At 40.2% G+C, this 20496-nt stretch overlaps 1 protein-coding gene across 1 annotated transcript in view; it reads left to right on the top strand.

Moving 5' to 3' along the window:
• DOCK2 (dedicator of cytokinesis 2) overlaps positions 1–20496 on the top strand; it is a 431071-nt gene that overhangs the window by 199476 nt on the left and 211099 nt on the right. Inside the window, exon 27 of the mRNA XM_037798794.1 lies at positions 9052–9147. Within this exon, the coding sequence (XP_037654722.1) occupies positions 9052–9147 (96 nt within the window). The remainder of the gene's footprint in view (positions 1–9051; positions 9148–20496) is intronic.

Below are 20496 nucleotides of genomic sequence, written 5' to 3'. Positions count from 1 at the left end.
TTTCTTTTTAATATCTTTGGCATGTGATATGAGGTGGGGCCTTTACAACCATGATTATCTAGGGCCTGCTTCCTTGCCAAAAGTTGGAGAAAGGAGGCTGAATGATGCAATGTAGGGATTTGAAAGCAGATCAAACTGTTCTTTCTGGAAATCAGCCTGGAGTCGCAGAGAGTACGTGAGCTGTAGAATCAAGCAGACACAGGTTTAAATCCAGCTCCATTAATCAACAGTTCTGTGACTTTGGACAAGTTAATAAACCTCTGAGTTTTTTCATTTGTAATATTGGGAGAACCAGTGTAGCATCTTTATAAAGTTATTCTGCAATTGAAGGAGATCGTGCATATAAAACACTTATTATAGGGTCTGGCATATATTAGATGCTCAATAAATATGGGATGATAATAATTAGTATGATTCACATTTTACACCTAATACTTATCTCCATGGTTTTTGTGAAGGCACATTGAGATAATTAATTCAAATGACACAGTGAAGCCCATTGCCTGGCACATAGTGAGAATTCAAAATTCTAGTTGTATTATATATCCTTTTCTTCCTGCACAATCTCCATAGACTTCAACTGTTTTGAAGAACCAAACACAAAAGTACAGCATCTCAGGGGTACGTCTTCATAAATGGCTCTAACCAGTCTTCATTATCAACATCAGGATGTTGTACTTATAGACCTGGGGAGGTTTAATTTTTTTCAGCTCTAAACTGCAGGTACAAGTACATTTTAACAAAAGCCTCACAAAGCAATTTACAGGATCTGAATAAAAGCAACATTTTTCTCTAAACACAATGAAATTTTTTTGTTGGAGGCAGTGGTTTTATGTTGTTTTTTTTTTTTCCTGGTTACTTTAAGTACCTTTTTTTTTTCACCTGCCAGGAAATGGAAGTTAAAAGCATTTGATGAATGGAATAAAATGTTTCATGGTTGTGCCTTTTAAAAAAATTTAACCCATATTACTTTATAGTGCTGTTCTCTCAGTTTAGTATTGTTGACAACACATTCCAGCTGGTGAGCACCAAGGTTACATCTTCAGCTCCAGCTTGGAGGGGCAGGTCTCCGGGTGGGGAAGGGGAGTACCGGGCTCACAGCAGCCGTCAACCCTAAACACAAGGCTGTCTGCAGCATGCCAACAAGCCCTGGCATGCATCCATCTGGTCTCCAGTGAAAACTATTCCTTATGTTTGTACACTGCCTTTCTTTTTTTTTTTTTTCCAATTGGGAAATTGTTTTTTTTGTTAATAATCATGCATGATTATGGTGAAAATTTCCAGCAAACCCATAGCAAGTAGAATTATTCATGTAATCTTGCATCTCTCCTACCACCCAGCACTACCACCATTCGTGGTTTTCTCTACGTTGTTCCAGCTTGTTAGACATGGGAAAATATTTTTGAAAAGCATAAATGGGATGACATTATATACGATGCACAGTAGCCTTTTTTTTTCACTATATTAAGGCCATCTTTGACCCAGGTCAAGGCATATCTACCTATCCTAGTCCATTGTGTGGTTACACTATCATTTAATTAACAGGTTTGAGACATTTGACATGTTCCCTACAATTGGATATGATAAATGATATTGCTATCAACAGCTGTGCATGCAAATATCTTAGTGTATTTGTCTTATTATTCTCTTTGAACACATTTACAGAATGCTTTACCATCTACTGAATGCTGCTGCATTCATTCGTTTATGTGATCCTAGGAAATGGAGGTAGTGTGGTTAGGCACCTGGGCTTTGGAGTCAGGCAGGCCTGGGTTGGATCCTGAAGGTGCACTTACATGGTGTGTGAGAGTGACCAGAGCCTCAGTTTCCTCATCTGCAAATTTGGGATAATAGAAGTACTTCCCTCATTTCATAGACGGTTGTAGGATTCCTTAAGTTCATGTTTATAATATACTTAGAATGCATAGCATGTGGTAAAAGCTTGATAAATATCTTCTGTCAGTGTTGGTACTAGCTACAGAGTCTCAACACAATTCTGATATAGTGGGTGCCTTTAGGCCCAGTATGCAGCAGAAGAAACTGAGGCTCAGAGAGGTAAGGTTGGTCAAGGTCAGTGACAGGAAGGAGCGTAGTCAACGGTAGCTCCATCATCTCTGTGTGAGGATGGACTCTGTGTTTTTAGTGCACTTTTCATAAAACTGAAAAAGCAATGGCTGGAGAGATGATGGCTGGACCAAAGCACTGCCCTTTTCTGTCACCACTACCACACTCTGCATCATGGAAAGAGCACAAAAACTGAAATTAGATGGAGCTGAGCTTGGGGTCAGGCTTGGCAATCTATGAGTGGGTTGTTCTTGGGTGAGTTACTAAACCTCTCCCATCACGTTTCACATCCACAACTTCATGGAGGTTTTCTTAAAAAATTAAATGAGATTATAGATATAAAGCCTATATGCACAGTTCCTGGTACATAGGATGCCCTCAAAACTTATTAGGAAACAGTAGAGTCAAAATTAGAGCACACATCTTTTCCTATTTGTCGTCTCCTACCGCCACTGACTCTGACTTTCCCCTTTTAGAGAAGGCTAATCCAAGGTACAAAGACACTCATGACAGCATGAAGGCATTGCCCAATTCCCACCCTGGAAATGGGTTATTGATATGCTCAAGAAGATAGTCCCCCAGTGGGTATGAGAGGCAAAGATGATGGATGTGGCAAAGAAAACCCACCCCCTAACTGCTCCACTTCACTGACCCTTTAACTTTGCTTCTCTGAGTCCCTGAGCTGCCTCTGCTGCTTGCTTCAAGCAATGAGGTATTGGGGGCAGTAAAGTGGAGTCTTTCAGGACAGAAACCAGTTTAAAGGAAACAAAGAAGATAGACACAGCTAAACCTAGAACTCATGCAAAATAAAATCATATTACCTTGAAGAGCCAAAGACAGAGGATGACCCTGCTTTAGATGATAGTTGTCACTGTCTTTTGAAAGTTAGATATTTTTTTTCTAGGTGAGTTTGGATACCTACAGCTAATACAAATATTGAAAAGACCTCATCTATGGGAACGCAGAGCAGAGCAAAGTAGTTGCAACCATAGATTGCAGCTGTTTTCATTGTCAAATATGCATTATTTCTTTTTAGTAAAATAAATAAATAAACCTTTGGATTTAACTCTGTAGCTGTGACCCTGTGATCTCTGTCTTAATATTGAAAAGGCCTAAAGACAAAGGAGCTGGAGAAGCTGAAATTGTCCTTGGCACGAACACAGTGAATAACGCTGCATGCATGGTGGAGTGGCGGGAGCGGTTTGCCTGGCATTGCTCAGCAGAACTGGTTTTTCATTCCAGCTTTGAAGACATTTCCTGCAAAATGCCCCTGGTCTTGTGACCCTGTGCAAACCCCTTCTCAAAGCTGGAGTTATTTTTTTTTTCTGTAAAATTAGGGGATACACTAGAACTGCTTTAAAAACCTCAGATGTTTGTGTAACACAATCACCCCCCCTTTTTTTTTTGCTATTTATCATTATCAGATGTGCTTTTACTGTTGGTAATTAAATCAACTCACTTACAAATATTCAAAAATGAAAATTTAGAGTAGAATCCCATGTGAAGATGGTAGTTTGAATATAGGCATATATTTGTGCTGCCTCTTAAAGCCTTGCTGAAAAAAAAAAAAGTAAAGAAATTCTTTTATAGAAAGACTTTTATAGAAAACTGATAAATGACACAGCAGACCCAAGAAAACTGATCCATAAGCCAGCATTGTGGAAAGCTGAGAATACATCCAATCTTGAGCAGATTCCCCCAAAGTCTCAGGAATCAGTAGTACCAGGTGTCCCTGGAGGTGAGAATGAAGGAAGGGAGCTCAAATAAGGAGCCTCAGTTGAAAGTCTGTTTAAGAAGCAGCCTGACTCCATGTAGCTAAGTCACTGAAGGCTTATTCTATAAAAAGGGTAAAACAGGTTATATGGACTAAGAGACACCAGGCACAATTAGGAAGACATAACTAGTCAAAGCAAAGTTTCAATAAAAGTGTGCATCTTGAAAGCTGAAACCCCTAGCACTTTCTTCCCACTCATCTCCTAGAATGCTGGCACCCAGTTCTTAACCCTTCAGCCAGGAGACGCAGGATTCTCGCCAATGGACTACAACCAGCCCAAGAAGAAAGATTTGCATGTATCGATATTTGAGTCTTTCCCAACTACATGTCCCAACCAGATTCCTTTGCAGTCTACAAGCTCTCCTCCCATGCCAGAGTTGCCAGTCAGCTTTAGAATCACCCACACTGAAATGCAAATGTACAACCGAGGATTCACAGAGCCAAGGAAGAGCTCTTAAGTTGTGAGGGGTTGTGCAAAACAAGCAAATGGAAGAAGACCAACTTGGAGACAAAGAAAACTTTTAAAAATGGGCCAAGGGGAACTTCAATATATAGAAGAAGAGGTCATCGTGAATTAAGAAAAAGGTAGTATAAGGAACAGAGATCTAAAAAGAATCTCTTGATTTTTCCAAAATGCTTTTTCCTTTTGGGAAAATAAAAAAACGTTGTACCGGAAATGGAAATTGGTCGTAGATTACTCTATGACTTGGCTGAGAATTGCATTTACATAGTCAAAATATTATAAGTACTAAATGTTGATCAAAACAAAATTATAGTGATCTGTATGGGAGGAAGGAGAAATAGGAAGGATGCATGTGTTAACACAGTGTAGGGAGGAAAGAGGGTGAAATTCTTGTCGTTTATAGTGAAAAGTTAACAGATAATTCCAAAAAGTGAGAAATTAAAAAAAAAAATGATGCAACATGTTTTTAGAGACATGGTTGTAAATACCAAAACAATAGCTACAATAGCTCAAAGAAGTGAAGAATTTCCTCTTGTGAGGGGAAGCATGAGGAGACCATGAAGAACTGCTTTTTTTTTTTTTTTATGAAATGAACCTTGGAAAATTTTTTATTTAAAAATATATATATTTACATTTATAACTTTAATAAAAATAAATAAAATTTTATATCACTGCCCTAAGTAACGAGCATCACTTGTGTACAGTACAGTTCTCAAATTATTTAAAAAAATCATCTTATGCAATTACTGAGCATGTGTCAATATTTTATTTAATTGCTAAATTAAGAAACAAGTTGGAAGTAAGAGAACTGGATGAAAAAGTATTTATGATTCTGGATTTTATGTAGTCACTGGGAGAAGAGGTGCCTATGCAAAACTGACATTAAATATAAAACAGGTAAACTTTCTCCAGAGCTATAAAAACCATAGTCTTTGGCAAGGCAGCAAACAAACAAATATCATGCTTTGTCATTTTCCTACAAGTGAAACTCTAATGTTACAGGACTGTAAAACGTTCAGTTTCTAATCACTGGATGATCAAAGTTACGTTTCCTGAGAGTCAGAGGACACTCCTTCCCCCCCACCCCCTGCTGCAGTGGACTTAACAGAAAATTCTCTGTTAAAAAGTCATGCAATACTCATTTTGCTTTATTTCCAAGTTTTGGATAATGTTTCTGCACCCTTGCCACATGCATAGCTAACTTTAATGATAAGCACAATGAAAACAAAGCAATGCTATTAAGTTCGACCTGGATGCTGTTGTCTGTTGTCTGTTCTAACCTGAAGGCTTCTCTCTTTGTTAAAAAAGGAGTTTGCATGAACTAGAGAGGTATTAAAGATATATTAGCACCAAAGGCAGATTTTTCTAATTGGTATCATCAGAAAGATTGAAAGAAAAATGCAAAAATGGAACATCTTTTGCGTAATTTAATTCAGTGCTGTGACAATGCTCTGCCTGTGTAGAGTCTTACTGAATGTCATCTCGTATATGGTGTGCCTGTTGTTCTGGAAATACTGTGGGTGATCAGTGGTTTTGAGTTGTATTCTCCGAAGTGCTTGGTCCACAGGGCCCAGGTTGAGCCAAGGACATGGGGGTTGGCCTCCCACTCTCCTTCTGCATTTCCAGCTCTCCTTAGTGTCGGACTTATGCATAAGATTTCATTTAAAGAAAGGGCTCTGAGTCCCTTCCAGATGTAGCTGCCTATAATTATTAAAAGGGAAAAAAAAACTCACTACAGTTTGCAGTGTGCTTAGGTTGTATGGATGCGTTTTTTGGTTAGGGCTGTAATGGGAAGACTGATTTTGTCATTTCAGTTACAATCCACAGCTTAGTTTGAGCCTAGGAGAACACTTTTCAGATGTTTCCCTCTACGTGCCTGGCACTGGAGCAATTAGCAGTTTGTGATTTGTGGCTACACTTTTACTGCAGAGCTCAGGTTTATCATCTTGAAAGTATTCCATTTGCATATATGCTATATATTCTTAGGGTGATATTTCAATATCATCCAGAGTTTAGATTATGCATCGCCTTGTACTGCATTTTCTGCTCCATGCTGGGAATCTGCAAGCCCAGCCAAAGGGCTGACACAGATTGAGGGGAATATGAGTCCCAGCCACCATTTATTGAGGTGCGCCAACCCTTACTACCAAGGACTTTACCAGCATTACCTGATTTAGTCCTCAAAACAGTACTTTGAGGTTTGTATTGTTTGCCACATTTTATACGTAAACTAAAACTCAGAGAGGAAAAGTAACTTACCCAAGGTCACCCAAGTTAAAATAGCAGTTTTGGGGGTTCAAATTCAAGTCTGTCTGATCCCATAACACTCTGTTGTATAGCCTCCCAGGCTGGGAACTTTCAGAGTGAAATGAATTGAACTTGACAGTTTTCCACTTTTAAATAGCAAACTTACTGAACGGTCTAATTGCAGCTCTTTGGACTTAAAAGAAATGACTATTTAAAAGAAGCAGGAGGCAGAAGATCAAGAGAAAAGGGGGTTTAATATCTCTCTTAGTAAAGGAAGAGATGTAATCCTGGAAAAAAATAATATCAAATGGAAACCATTATAAAAATTTGCAATGGGTATAGGTTGATGAAATTGCAAAGGAATGCATTATAGATAAAGGAGTTATGAATCTGTAGCATTGAAGTTTTTTAAAAGGGAAAGAAAAGATCACAAGTCACTGAAGGCAGTCAGAAGTCGACCTGATTGAAGGCAGTATCTGGCCATTAGGACAGAGGGGAAGGAGGCTGAAGAAGTCTCAAATCAGTGGCCAGACGTTGATGTTCATGATCCAACCTGCTTGGATGAGTTTGGGCAAGGAGCAAGCTCTGGAGCCAGACTGCTGAGTTTGAATCCCTTTTTCCCTGACCTCCTTTCTGGGTTACCCTGGACAAGTTACTTAACCTCTCTCGGCTTCGTTTTCCTCTTGTGAACAGTGAAGATCATAGTAGTACCCATCTTGTTGTGAGATGAGACAGAGTGCTTACAGGGAGTCAGGCATATGGCAAGCACTCAAAAAATGTTATCAATTGTTGTCATAATTGTTACTACCATTAACATCACATTAACACAGTGCAAGAAATATGAGCTTACAAAGCAGCAAAAGAGCTTAAAGAGATAAAGGCAAAAAAAAAAAAAAAAAAGAGAGAGAGGAGAGAGGTTCAGCTATAGCCAAGAAGTAAAGGTATACATTATCTTCCCTGCCTCGAAGCATCAGGAGGAAAGCACCACTTATGGGGAGAGGGCTGGCTGATGGCAGAGCTCAAGCCTAGCAAGGGCCTGGGGTTGGGATGGAGCACAAGAACTTGCTTCTGTCACACACGTGCCCTAATGGATGCTCTGGCGGCAGAATTCTCTGGGCGGGAGAATCAAGGATCAACCAAAGTGCAGAAGAAGATGAGTCTGAGGCAGAGAAAGCAAGCAAGCTCTGGGTTATTAATTTTTGAATGCTGATAATCTTTGAAAGCACATTGGGAAGGGAGGGCGTCTTTTGAACACTTTTTTTTCTTTTCCTTGCCTTCCACAATTATGAATATATTTTCCTTCTATTGGTTACATAAAGAGACAAAACCACAGTTGAATGCAGCAAAGATTCATAATGTGCTTGTGAATAAGCTTGAATGATCATCGTTTTTTCAGCCACCATTTATTCAGCACCTTTTTTCTGTTAGGCTCTGGTTAGGTCCTAGAGATGTAAGGCTGCTCTCAAATCCAAGCCTCCATCTCCAGAGCTTCCCAGTGGGCTGTACCTTGGTTTTCAACCATCAAAATCACCCACATCAAATTCAGACATTACTGATGCCCTAATGGATGCAGTGGAATCAGGTGTGTGTATTTTTCCAAAGTGGCACATGTAACTTTTGTGTCCACATCAACTCTGTGAGGCTGGTGGGAGAACCTTGCACCTTTTGTAGATGAAGAAGTTGAGGCTCAGAGAGGTTAAATGACAAGTGAAGTCATGTAGCTGGCAAGTGCAAAGTTGGAACTCGGAGCTTCTGGGCCTTTCCAGTTGGCCATGCCCACCCTCATGGCTATGCCAGTGAAAGGATCTGAGGATGTAGGGTGAATGTACACCATAACTTTGCCTACTATAGCAAAAACTCAAAAAAGCATCAGCAAGTCCTACAGAAGTTTCAGGGACTCACATTTAAAGTGGACAGAGCCCTATGAATGTCAAGCCTGGCTCACTGGGTATTTCCCCCGAAGGTGGATTGCAGCTTCTGCTGCACAGGCACCTCCAATATTATAGCTTCCATCAGGTAACCCTGGTCTCTGGGATCCAGAAATGCTGTGTCCTTTCTTTGTCCTTCTAATTTAGGAGAGATGATGGCTTCCCACTGTTTCTAATCTCTGTTACCTAATCATCCCTTGTTTGGTGTCTCTGCTTCTCTCTTACCTGTGTAGCCCATTCCCTACATCAAATTTCCTTCTTATTCCTGGTTAGATCCTGACTTACACAGATGAAGAAACCAAAGTTTAGAGAGGTTAAGTAACTTAGCCAATGTGGCACAACTCCTTCTTGTCAGAGCTAGTATTCTAAACCAAAATTTCTGATTCCAGAACTTAAGACATTAATTGCTGACTTAAAAAGTGATCAGTAGAAATTCTCAGTGCCCGATGCTGGTATCAGTGTTGGTGGAGAGGGTCTTGGCAATCACCATGTCTCACCACCATTATCTGTGTCCTTTGGAGGGTTGTGCAGACATGGTGTCCTGGTTGTCACACAGCTGTCTCTGACTGTTACAGGCCTTCACCTACCATCACATCCAAGAGATCATGGTCCAGCTGCTTCGCACGGTCAATCGGACGGTCATCACAATGGGCCGGGATCACGCTCTGATTGTGAGTAGATTCCTTCCTCATGTCAAAGGTTTTGAACTCTTCAGAATAAGGAATAGATTTTCTGGAAGACCAGATCATGTCAAATGCCAAGTACTGATCGTTGCTTTGTCTTGGAGTACCGGGATCAGATTTTTCCTAGCTGAGTTGTTGAAATAAACAGGACTTAAGACTTGTCTACCAAGTTGAATGTACCAGAGAGTGTGGACTGTCAGTGGTAAAAATGCAGAAGCAAGAGAAGCTTTTGTAAGTGGACAAGGCAGAATTCTCCAGATGCAAGTTCACTAGGAACAGTTTTTTCTTGCCTAGAGTGAAGCAGCACCGTCTCAGGATCCTATGAGCTTAGTTTTCTAAGTGGCTTCGTTGTATGTTAGCTCTGCCCACTGATACAAGTTAATGCAAGGTGACTGCTAAGTTTTGGGCTATTCTTCTGCACAAACAGGGTATCCTAAAGATCAGGAGATTCCTGTCCCAAAGTATGATTATTCCCTTCTCCAGACTCAAAGCCAAAATCTAACACCTTAAACTCTGCCCATCTTGCTTAAAAAGAAAGACCAAAATTCAAATGCTTACAGGGGCCAGCCATCAACACAGTTGAGTACATCCCACCATGTCACTCCTCTGCTCATAACCACCAGTGGTTTCCCACCTCAGAGTAAAGTCCAGAGTAAAATGCCTTCTGTCCCTTGCTCATTCTTTCCTTTACATACCCAATTCCATTTGTTGTTACCTTGGCCTGGCCTGGCTTTTCCTCAGGTATCTGGGGGTTTGTTCACTCGTTTTAATCCCATCTTGTCTCAGGTGTCACCTAATGAGAAAGGCTTTCCCTGCCCTGCCCACTCTGTAATAGCTGACACCTCTCTATCCTCTTTCATTCTCTACCCCTTCTTCCTTTCTTTTTTTAAGTACTTTTCACCACCTGAAATATGTATCAATTTATTAATGTGTTTATTGTCTAGCTTTCCTCATGAAAGTATGAGCTCCAGGAGAGTAAGGGTCTTTGTTGATTTTGTCCATTGCCGTATTTCCAGGGCCTACCACAGTGCCTAGCACATAGTAGGTGCTCAGTAAATACTTAGTGGATGGATGGATGTGCCAGGCAGGGACTCCCATGTCCAACCCAGGGACTCTAGCATCTAAAGAGCCCAAATACTATCCAGCGCTAACTGATTGATGCCATGTTAGGATGGGGCACATAGTTGCCAGAACTGGTTTCTCAAGGGAAGTGGAAAATCCCCCACTTCAGGTAAAATCTCATATTTAAGTGTTGGCAACTAATTTTTTTGAGTGTTTGAAACTATATAAGCTCGCGGCAGCTGGATTCAGCTTTCACGAAGTCTGTGATCTCTGCTTTGAACTTGGGCAGTAGGAGCCAGGTTGGTATATTGAAAGGTGATATGCTGTGACCCCCTTCCCAAGGAGGGTTATTAAAGTAGATGGGGCAAAATTTGATCCCTAGAAGTAGCTAAGTGTGACAGTCTTCTCTACCCAGCATGTTTACTTAATGTGTATTATGTGCATTTTTAAAAGTGGTGACATCCAGAAAGAGCCCTGGCCATGACATGCACTCCTGCCGTCCTGGGCTAGAGAGCTGTGTAAATCTGTCTTTGACATTTATCTCACTGCCTTAGAAGTCTCACCATCTCTTATTCAGTTACAAGCTCCCAAACCCAGGTCCCTGTAAAACACTTTAGATAAGCATTTTATGACCTCCCTAATCTTTATTTGGAGTTTTGGAGCCAACCTAAAAATGATCATTGATTCATTCCATGTATAACAGGTTCTTAACTCTCTGTCTTTCCTTTAGAGCACTGATTTCTTAAAACAGTGCCTGGATCACAGAAAGAGCTAAATAAATGGTGTCTATTATTGTTCTCCTTTCTGTCTGGTACAGTGCCATCCCTCTGTCCCTTTGCATTATCAACACAGGCTAGTGATCACAATTTGGCCCTCATTCACTTACAGCCAGCTCTGTGAGCCTTTTATCTGCTGCTCTGCCCTTGTCACTTGTCCTTCCTACGTATGCTCCTGACTGCTACCCCATCAGTCTTCACCAGGACACTCCCCCGCTCTAAAATGTTCAGTGGCTCCTCAGTGCCTCTCTTATTAAGTCATAAATGCATCACCCTGTCTGTTCTCAGAGCTTCTGTGGTCTGGCCACAATCACATTTTTCATCCTTTTCATCCACTCTTCTCCATCCCAATATCCAACCAAAGTGGATGTTGGAATATTGCCCAAACATGCCTGGCACTTTCCCACCTTCATGCTTAGCCTATGCTGCTTTCTTTGCCTGGAATTCCATTTTGTGACTTCTCAACCAGTTGAAATCCTACCCAGTGGTCCAGGGGATGCCCCTTATGAAACTGCCCCACATCTCACCCATCTGGCTGGTTCCTCTTGCTCTTCTAAATCACAGTCCTCTCTGCCTTTTTAAAATTTTTAGCAGCTCAATTGCAGCATGACATATATACTTGAAAATTTACCCATTGTAAGTGTTCAGTTGAATGAGTTTTAGTAAATTTATACGGTTGTGCAACCATCACCATAATCCAGTCTTAGAACACTTCCATCGTCCTCCCAAATTCCATTTGTTATCATTCTCTAGTCTTACTCCCCACTCCACACCCCCTGCCATCCAAGGTGGCAACTAATCTGTCTCTATAGACTTGCCTTTTCTGAAAATTTTATGTAAATGGTAACATACAATTTGGGGTCTTTTGTGTCTGGCTTCTTTCCTTGGCATGTTTTGAGACTCATACATATTGTAGGATGTACCAGTACTTCATTCCTTTTTATTGCTGAGTAGTATTCCATTGTATGTATATACCACATTTTGTTTATCCATTCACCTGTTGATGGATATTTGGATTGTTTCCAATTTTTGACTATTATGAAAAATGCTGCTATGAACATTCACCTGCAAGTTTTGTAAAGACATATTTTATTTTTAATTTCTCTTGGGTAGAAATCTAGGAGTGGAATTGCTGGATCATATGGGAAGTATATATTTAACATATAAGAAACTATCAAGGAGGCGGGGCAAGATGGCAGACTGGTGAGCTGTATGTTTTAGTTACTCCTCCAGGAAAGTAGGTAAAAAGCCAGGAACTGCGTGGACTGGACACCACAGAGCAATCTGTCTTTGGGCATACTTCATACAACACTCATGAAAACGTGGAACTGCTGAGATCAGCAAAATCTGTAAGTTTTTGCGGCCAGGGGACCCGCGCCCCTCCCTGCCAGGCTCAGTCCCGGGGGAGGAGGGGCTGTCAGCTCCGGGAAGGAGAAGGGAGAATTGCAGTGGCTGCTCTTATCGGAAACTCATTCTACTGATTCAAACTCCAACCATAGATAGACTGAGACCAGACACCAGAGACTCTGAGAGCAGCCAGCCCAGCAGAGAGGAGACAGGCATAGAAGAAAAACAACACGAAAAACTCCAAAATAAAAGCAGAGGATTTTTGGAGTTCTGGTGAACACAGAAAGGGGAAGGGCGGAGATCAGGCCTTGAGGCGCATATGCAAATCCCGAAGCAAAGCTGATCTCTCTGCCCTGTGCACCTTTCCTTAATGGCCCTGGTTGCTTTGTCTATTAGCATTTCAATAACCCATTAGATCTCTGAGGAGGGCCGTTGTTTTTTTTTTTTTTTAAATCCTTTTTGCTTTTTCTAAAACAATTACTCTAAGAAGCTCAATACAGAAAGCTTCAAAGAATTGAAATTTGGGCACGTCAAGTCAAGAGCAGAACTAAGAGAGCTCTGAGACAAAAGGCAATAATCCAGTGGCTGAGAAAATTCACTAAACAACACAACTTCCCAAGAAAAGGGGGGTGTCTGCACACAGCCACCATCCTGGTGGACAGGAAACACTCCTGCCCATCGCCAGCCCCATAGCCCAGAGCTGCCCCAGACAACCCAGTGTGACGGAAGTGCTTCAAATAACAGGCACACACCACAAAACTGGGCGTGGACATTAGCCTTCCCTGCAACCTCAGCTGAATGTCCCAGAGCTGGGAAGGGGGAGCAGTGTGAATTAACAGAGCCCCATTCAGCCATCATTTGAGCAGACTGGGAGCCTCCCAACACAGCCCAGCAGCCCAGAACTGCCCTGGGGGGACGGCACTCACCTGTGACATAGCACAGTCATCCCTCAACAGAGGACCCGGGGTGCACGGCCTGGAAGAGGGGCCCACTTGCAAGTCTCAGGAGCCATACGCCAATACCAAAGACTTGTGGGTCAGTGGCAGAGACAAACTGTGGCAGGACTGAACTGAAGGATTAGACTATTGCAGCAGCTTTAAAACTCTAGGATCATCAGGGAGATTTGATTGTTAGGGCCACCCCCCCTCCCCGACTGCCCAGAAACACGCCCCACATACAGGGCAGGCAACACCAACTACACACGCAAGCTTGGTACACCAATTGGGCCCCACAAGACTCACTCCCCCACTCACCAAAAAGGCTAAGCAGGGGAGATCTGGCTTGTAGAGAACAGGTGGCTCGTGGATGCCACCTGCTGGTTAGTTAGAGAAAGTGTACTCCACGAAGCTGTAGATCTGATAAATTAGAGATAAGGACTTCAACTGGTCTACAAATCCTAAAAGAACCCTATCAAGTTCAGCAAATGCCACGAGGCCAAAAACAACAGAAAATTATAAAGCATATGAAAAAACCAGACGATATGGATAACCCAAGCCCAAGCACCCAAATCAAAAGATCAGAAGAGACACAGCACCTAGAGCAGCTACTCAAAGAACTAAAGATGAACAATGAGACCATAGTACGGGATATGAAGGAAATCAAGAAGACCCTAGAAGAGCATAAAGAAGACATTGCAAGACTAAATAAAAAAATGGATGATCTTATGGAAATTAAAGAAACTGCTGACCAAATTAAAAAGATTCTGGACACTCATAGTACAAGACTAGAGGAAGTTGAACAACGAATCAGTGACCTGGAAGATGACAGAATGGAAAATGAAAGCATAAAAGAAAGAATGGGGAAAAAAATTGAAAAACTCGAAATGGACCTCAGGGATATGATAGATAATATGAAACGTCCAAATATAAGACTCATTGGTGTCCCAGAAGGGGAAGAAAAGGATAAAGGTCTAGGAAGGGTATTCAAAGAAATTGTTGGGGAAAACTTCCCAAATCTTCTAAACAACATAAATACACAAATCATAAATGCTCAGCGAACTCCAAATAGAATAAATCCAAAAAAACCCACTCCGAGACATATACTGATCACACTGTCAAACATAGAAGAGAAGGAGCAAGTTCTGAAAGCAGCAAGAGAAAAGCAATTCACCACATACAAAGGAAACAGCATAAGACTAAGTAGTGACTACTCAGCAGCCACCATGGAGGCAAGAAGGCAGTGGCACGATATATTTAAAATTCTGAGTGAGAGGAATTTCCAGCCAAGAATACTTTATCCAGCAAAGCTCTCCTTCAAATTTGAGGGAGAGCTTAAATTTTTCACAGACAAAGAAATGCTGAGAGAATTTGCTAACAAGAGACCTGCCCTACTGGAGATACTAAAGGGAGCCCTACAGACAGAGAAACAAAGACAGGACAGAGAGACTTGGAGAAAGGTTCAGTACTAAAGAGATTCGGTATGGGTACAATAAAGGATATTAATAGAGAGAGGGAAAAATATGGCAAACATAATCCAAAGGATAAGATGGCCTATTCAAGAAATGCCTTCACGGTTTTAACGTTGAATGTAAATGGATTAAACTCCCCAATTAAAAGATATAGATTCGCAGAATGGATCAAAAAAAATGAACCATCAATATGTTGCATACAAGAGACTCATCTTAGACACAGGGACACAAAGAAACTGAAAGTGAAAGGATGGAAAAAAATATTTCATGCAAGCTACAGCCAAAAGAAAGCAGGTGTAGCAATATTAATCTCAGATAAAATAGACTTCAAATGCAGGGATGTTTTGAGAGACAAAGAAGGCCACTACATACTAATAAAAGGGGCAATTCAGCAAGAAGAAATAACAATCGTAAATGTCTATGCACCCAATCAAGGTGCCACAAAATACATGAGAGAAACATTGGCAAAACTAAAGGAAGCAATTGATGTTTCCACAATAATTGTGGGAGACTTCAACACATCACTCTCTCCTATAGATAGATCAACCAGACAGAAGACCAATAAGGAAATTGAAAACCTAAACAATCTGATAAATGAATTAGATTTAACAGACATCTACAGGACATTACATCCCAAATCACCAGGATACACATACTTTTCTAGTGCTCACGGAACTTTCTCCAGAATAGATCATATGCTGGGACATAAAACAAGCCTCAATAAATTTAAAAAGATTGAAAGTATTCAAAGCACATTCTCTGACCACAATGGAATACAATTAGAAGTCAATAACCATCAGAGACTTAGAAAATTCACAAATACCTGGAGGTTAAACAACACACTCCTAAACAATCAGTGGGTTAAAGAAGAAATAGCAAGAGAAATTGCTAAATATATAGAGACGAATGAAAATGAGAACACAACATACCAAAACCTATGGGATGCAGCAAAAGCAGTGCTAAGGGGGAAATTTATAGCACTAAACGCATATATTAAAAAGGAAGAAAGAGCCAAAATCAAAGAACTAATGGATCAACTGAAGAAGCTAGAAAATGAACAGCAAACCAATCCTAAACCAAGTACAAGAAAAGAAATAACAAGGATTAAAGCAGAAATAAATGACATAGAGAACAAAAAAACAATAGAAAGGATAAATATCACCAAAAGTTGGTTCTTTGAGAAGATCAACAAGATTGACAAGCCCCTAGATAGACTGACAAAATCAAAAAGAGAGAAGACCCATATAAACAAAATAATGAATGAAAAAGGTGACATAACTGCAGATCCTGAAGAAATTAAAAAAATTATAAGAGGATACTATGAACAACTGTATGGCAACAAACTGGATAATGTAGAGGAAATGGACAATTTCCTGGAAACATATGAACAACCTAGACTGACCAGAGAAGAAATAGAAGACCTCAACCAACCCATCACAAGCAAAGAGATCCAATCAGTCATCAAAAATCTTCCCACAAATAAATGCCCAGGGCCAGATGGCTTCACAGGGGAATTCTACCAAACTTTCCAGAAAGAACTGACACCAATCTTACTCAAACTCTTTCAAAACATTGAAAAAAATGGAACACTACCTAACTCATTTATGAAGCTAACATCAATCTAATACCAAAACCAGGCAAAGATGCTACAAAAAAGGAAAACTACCGGCCAATCTCCCTAATGAATATAGATGCAAAAATCCTCAACAAAATACTTGCAAATTGAATCCAAAGACACATTAAAAAAATCATACACCATGACCAAGTGGGGTTCATTCCAGGCATGCAAGGATGTTTCAACATAAGAAAAACAATCAATGTATTACAACACATTAAAAACTCGAAAGGGAAAAATCAACTGATCATCTCAATAGATGCTGAAAAAGCATTTGACAAAATCCAACATCCCTTTTTGATAAAAACACTTCAAAAGGTAGGAATTGAAGGAAACTTCCTCAACATGATAAAGAGCATATATGAAAAACCCACAGCCAGCATAGTACTCAATGGTGAGAGACTGAAAGCCTTCCCTCTAAGATCAGGAACAAGACAAGGATGCCCGCTGTCACCACTGTTATTCAACATTGTGCTGGAAGTGCTAGCCAGGGCAATCCGGCAAGACAAAGAAATAAAAGGCATCCAAATTGGAAAAGAAGAAGTAAAACTGTCATTGTTTGCAGATGATATGATCTTATATCTAGAAAACCCTGAGAAATCAACGATACACCTACTAGAGCTAATAAACAAATTTAGCAAAGTAGCGGGATACAAGATTAATGCACATAAGTCAGTAATGTTTCTATATGCTAGAAATGAACAAACTGAAGAGACACTCAAGAAAAAGATACCATTTTCAATAGCAACTAAAAAAATCAAGTACCTAGGAATAAACTTAACCAAGATGTAAAAGACCTATACAAAGAAAACTACATAACTCTACTAAAAGAAATAGAAGGGGACCTTAAAAGATGGAAAAATATTCCATGTTCATGGATAGGAAGGCTAAATGTCATTAAGATGTCAATTCTACCCAAACTCATCTACAGATTCAATGCAATCCCAATCAAAATTCCAACAACCTACTTTGCAGACTTGGAAAAGCTAGTTATCAAATTTATTTGGAAAGGGAAGATGCCTCGAATTGCTAAAGACACTCTAAAAAGAAAAACGAAGTGGGAGGACTTACACTCCCTGACTTTGAAGCTTATTATAAAGCCACAGTTGCCAAAACAGCATGGTACTGGCACAAAGATAGACATATAGATCAATGGAATCGAATTGAGAATTCAGAGATAGACCCTCAGATCTATGGCGACTGATCTTTGATAAGGCCCCCAAAGTCACCGAACTGAGCCATAATGGTCTTTTCAACAAATGGGGCTGGGAGAGTTGGATATCCATATCCAAAAGAATGAAAGAGGACCCCTACCTCACCCCCTACACAAAAATTAACTCAAAATGGACCAAAGATCTCAATATAAAAGAAAGTACCATAAAACTCCTAGAAGATAATGTAGGAAAACATCTTCAAGACCTTGTATTAGGAGGCCACTTCCTAGACTTTACACCCAAAGCACAAGCAACAAAAGAGAAAATAGATAAATGGGAACTCCTCAAGCTTAGAAGTTTCTGCACCTCAAAGGAATTTCTCAAAAAGGTAAAGAGGCAGCCAACTCAATGGGAAAAAATTTTTGGAAACCATGTATCTGACAAAAGACTGATATCTTGCATATACAAAGAAATCCTACAACTCAATGACAATAGTACAGACAGCCCAATTATAAAATGGGCAAAAGATATGAAAAGACAGTTCTCTGAAGAGGAAATACAAATGGCCAAGAAACACATGAAAAAATGTTCAGCTTCACTAGCTATTAGAGAGATGCAAATTAAGACCACAATGAGATACCATCTAACACCGGTTAGAATGGCTGCCATTAAACAAACAGGAAACTACAAATGCTGGAGGGGATGTGGAGAAATTGGAACTCTTATTCATTGTTGGTGGGACTGTATAATGGTTCAGCCACTCTGGAAGTCAGTCTGGCAGTTCCTTAGAAAACTAAATATAGAGCTACCATTCGATCCAGCGATTGCACTTCTCGGTATATACCCGGAAGATCGGAAAGCAGTGACACGAACAGATATCTGCACGCCAATGTTCATAGCAGCATTATTCACAATTGCCAAGAGATGGAAACAACCCAAATGTCCTTCAACAGATGAGTGGATAAATAAAATGTGGTATATACACACGATGGAATACTACGCGGCAGTAAGAAGGAACGATCTGGTGAAACATATGACAACATGGATGAACCTTGAAGACATAATGCTGAGCGAAATAAGCCAGGCACAAAAAGAGAAATATTATATGCTACCACTAATGTGAACTTTGAAAAATGTAAAACAAATGGTTTATAATGTAGAATGTAGGGGAACTAGCAGTAGAGAGCAATTAAGGAAGGGGGAACAATAATCCAAGAAGAACAGATAAGCTATTTAACGTTCTGGGGATGCCCAGAAATGACTATGGTCTGTTAATTTCTGATGGATGTAGTAGGAACAAGTTCACTGAAATGTTGCTATATTATGTAACTTTCTTGGGGTAAAGTAGGAACATGTTGGAAGTTAAGCAGTTATCTTAGTTTAGTTGTCTTTTTCTTACTCCCTTGTTATGGTCTCTTTGAAATGTTCTTTTATTGTATGTTTGTTTTCTTTTTAACTTTTTTTTTCATACAGTTGATTTAAAAAAGAAGGGAAAGTTAAAAAAAAAAAAAAAAAGAAAAAAGACAAACAAGGAAAAAAAAAAAAAAGATGTAGTGCCCCCTTGAGGAACCTGTGGAGAATGCAGGGGTATTCGCCTACCCCACCTCCATGGTTGCTAACATGACCACAGACATAGGGGACTGGTGGTTTGATGGGTTGAGCCCTCTACCATAAGTTTTACCCTTGGGAAGACGGTTGCTGCAAAGGAGAGGCTAGGCCTCCCTGTATTTGTGCCTAAGAGTCTCCTCCTGAATGCCTCTTTGTTGCCCAGATGTGGCCCTCTCTCTCTGGCTAAGCCAACTTGAAAGGTGAAATCACTGCCCTCCCCCCTACGTGGGATCAGACACCCAGGGAAGTGAATCTCCCTGGCAACCTGGAATATGACTCCCGGGGAGGAATGTAGACCCGGCATCGTGGGATGGAGAACATCTTCTTGACCAAAAGGGGGATGTGAAAGGAAATGAAATAAGCTTCAGTGGCAGAGAGACTCCAAAACGAGCCGAGAGATCACTCTGGTGGGCACTCTTACGCACACTTTAGACAACCTTTTTTAGGTTCTAAAGAATTGGGGTAGCTGGTGGTGGATATCTGAAACTATTAAACTACAACCCAGAACCCATGAATCTCGAAGACAGTTGTATAAAAATGTAGCTTATGAGGGGTGACAGTGGGATTGGGAATGCCATAAGGACCAAACTCCACTTTGTCTAGTTTATGGATGGATGTGTAGAAAAGTAGGGGAAGCAAACAAACAGACAAAGGTACCCAGTGTTCTTTTTTACTTCAATTGCTCTTTTTCACTCTAATTACTATTCTTGTTATTTTTGTGTGTGTGCTAATGAAGGTGTCAGGGATTGATTTAGGTGATGAATGTACAACTATGTAATGGTACTGTAAACAATCGAAAGTACAATTTGTTTTGTATGACTGTGTGGTATGTGAATATATCTCAATAAAATGATGATTAAAAAAAAAAAAAAAAAAAAAAGAAACTATCAAGCTGTTTTCCATAGTGGCTTTACCGTTTTCTCTTCCCACAAGCAATATATGAGTATTCTAGTTTCTTGACAGCTTACCAACACTTAGTATTGTCAGTCCTTTGGATTATAACAGTTCTGGTGGGTTTGTAGTAGTACCTCATTGTGATTTTAATTTGCATTTCTCTGATGACTAATAATGTTGAGCACCTTTTCATGTGCTCTGCCTCCCATTTTGAGTCATTTTTACCTACAAACTTGCAATAGCTCCTCTTTTACACAGCAAGACTTTTGAAGGCTGAGACCTATCTGTAAAATGGGATAATAATAGACCTTTCTCACAGAGTTGCTGTGAAAATTAAGTAAAATAATACTCAAGAAGCATTTGCACATGTATTTCTTGCATGTAACATTCATTCATTCATTCAACATTTTATGAGAGCCTCTTACATACTCAACACAAAGACTCAAAAATGAGTTGGGCATGGTCTATACCCTC

The sequence above is a fragment of the Choloepus didactylus genome, chromosome 11 (assembly GCF_015220235.1).
Source record: "Choloepus didactylus isolate mChoDid1 chromosome 11, mChoDid1.pri, whole genome shotgun sequence".
In the NCBI taxonomy this organism is placed as follows: Eukaryota; Metazoa; Chordata; class Mammalia; order Pilosa; family Megalonychidae; genus Choloepus; species Choloepus didactylus.
This window is presented reverse-complemented; position numbering and strand designations above follow the sequence as displayed.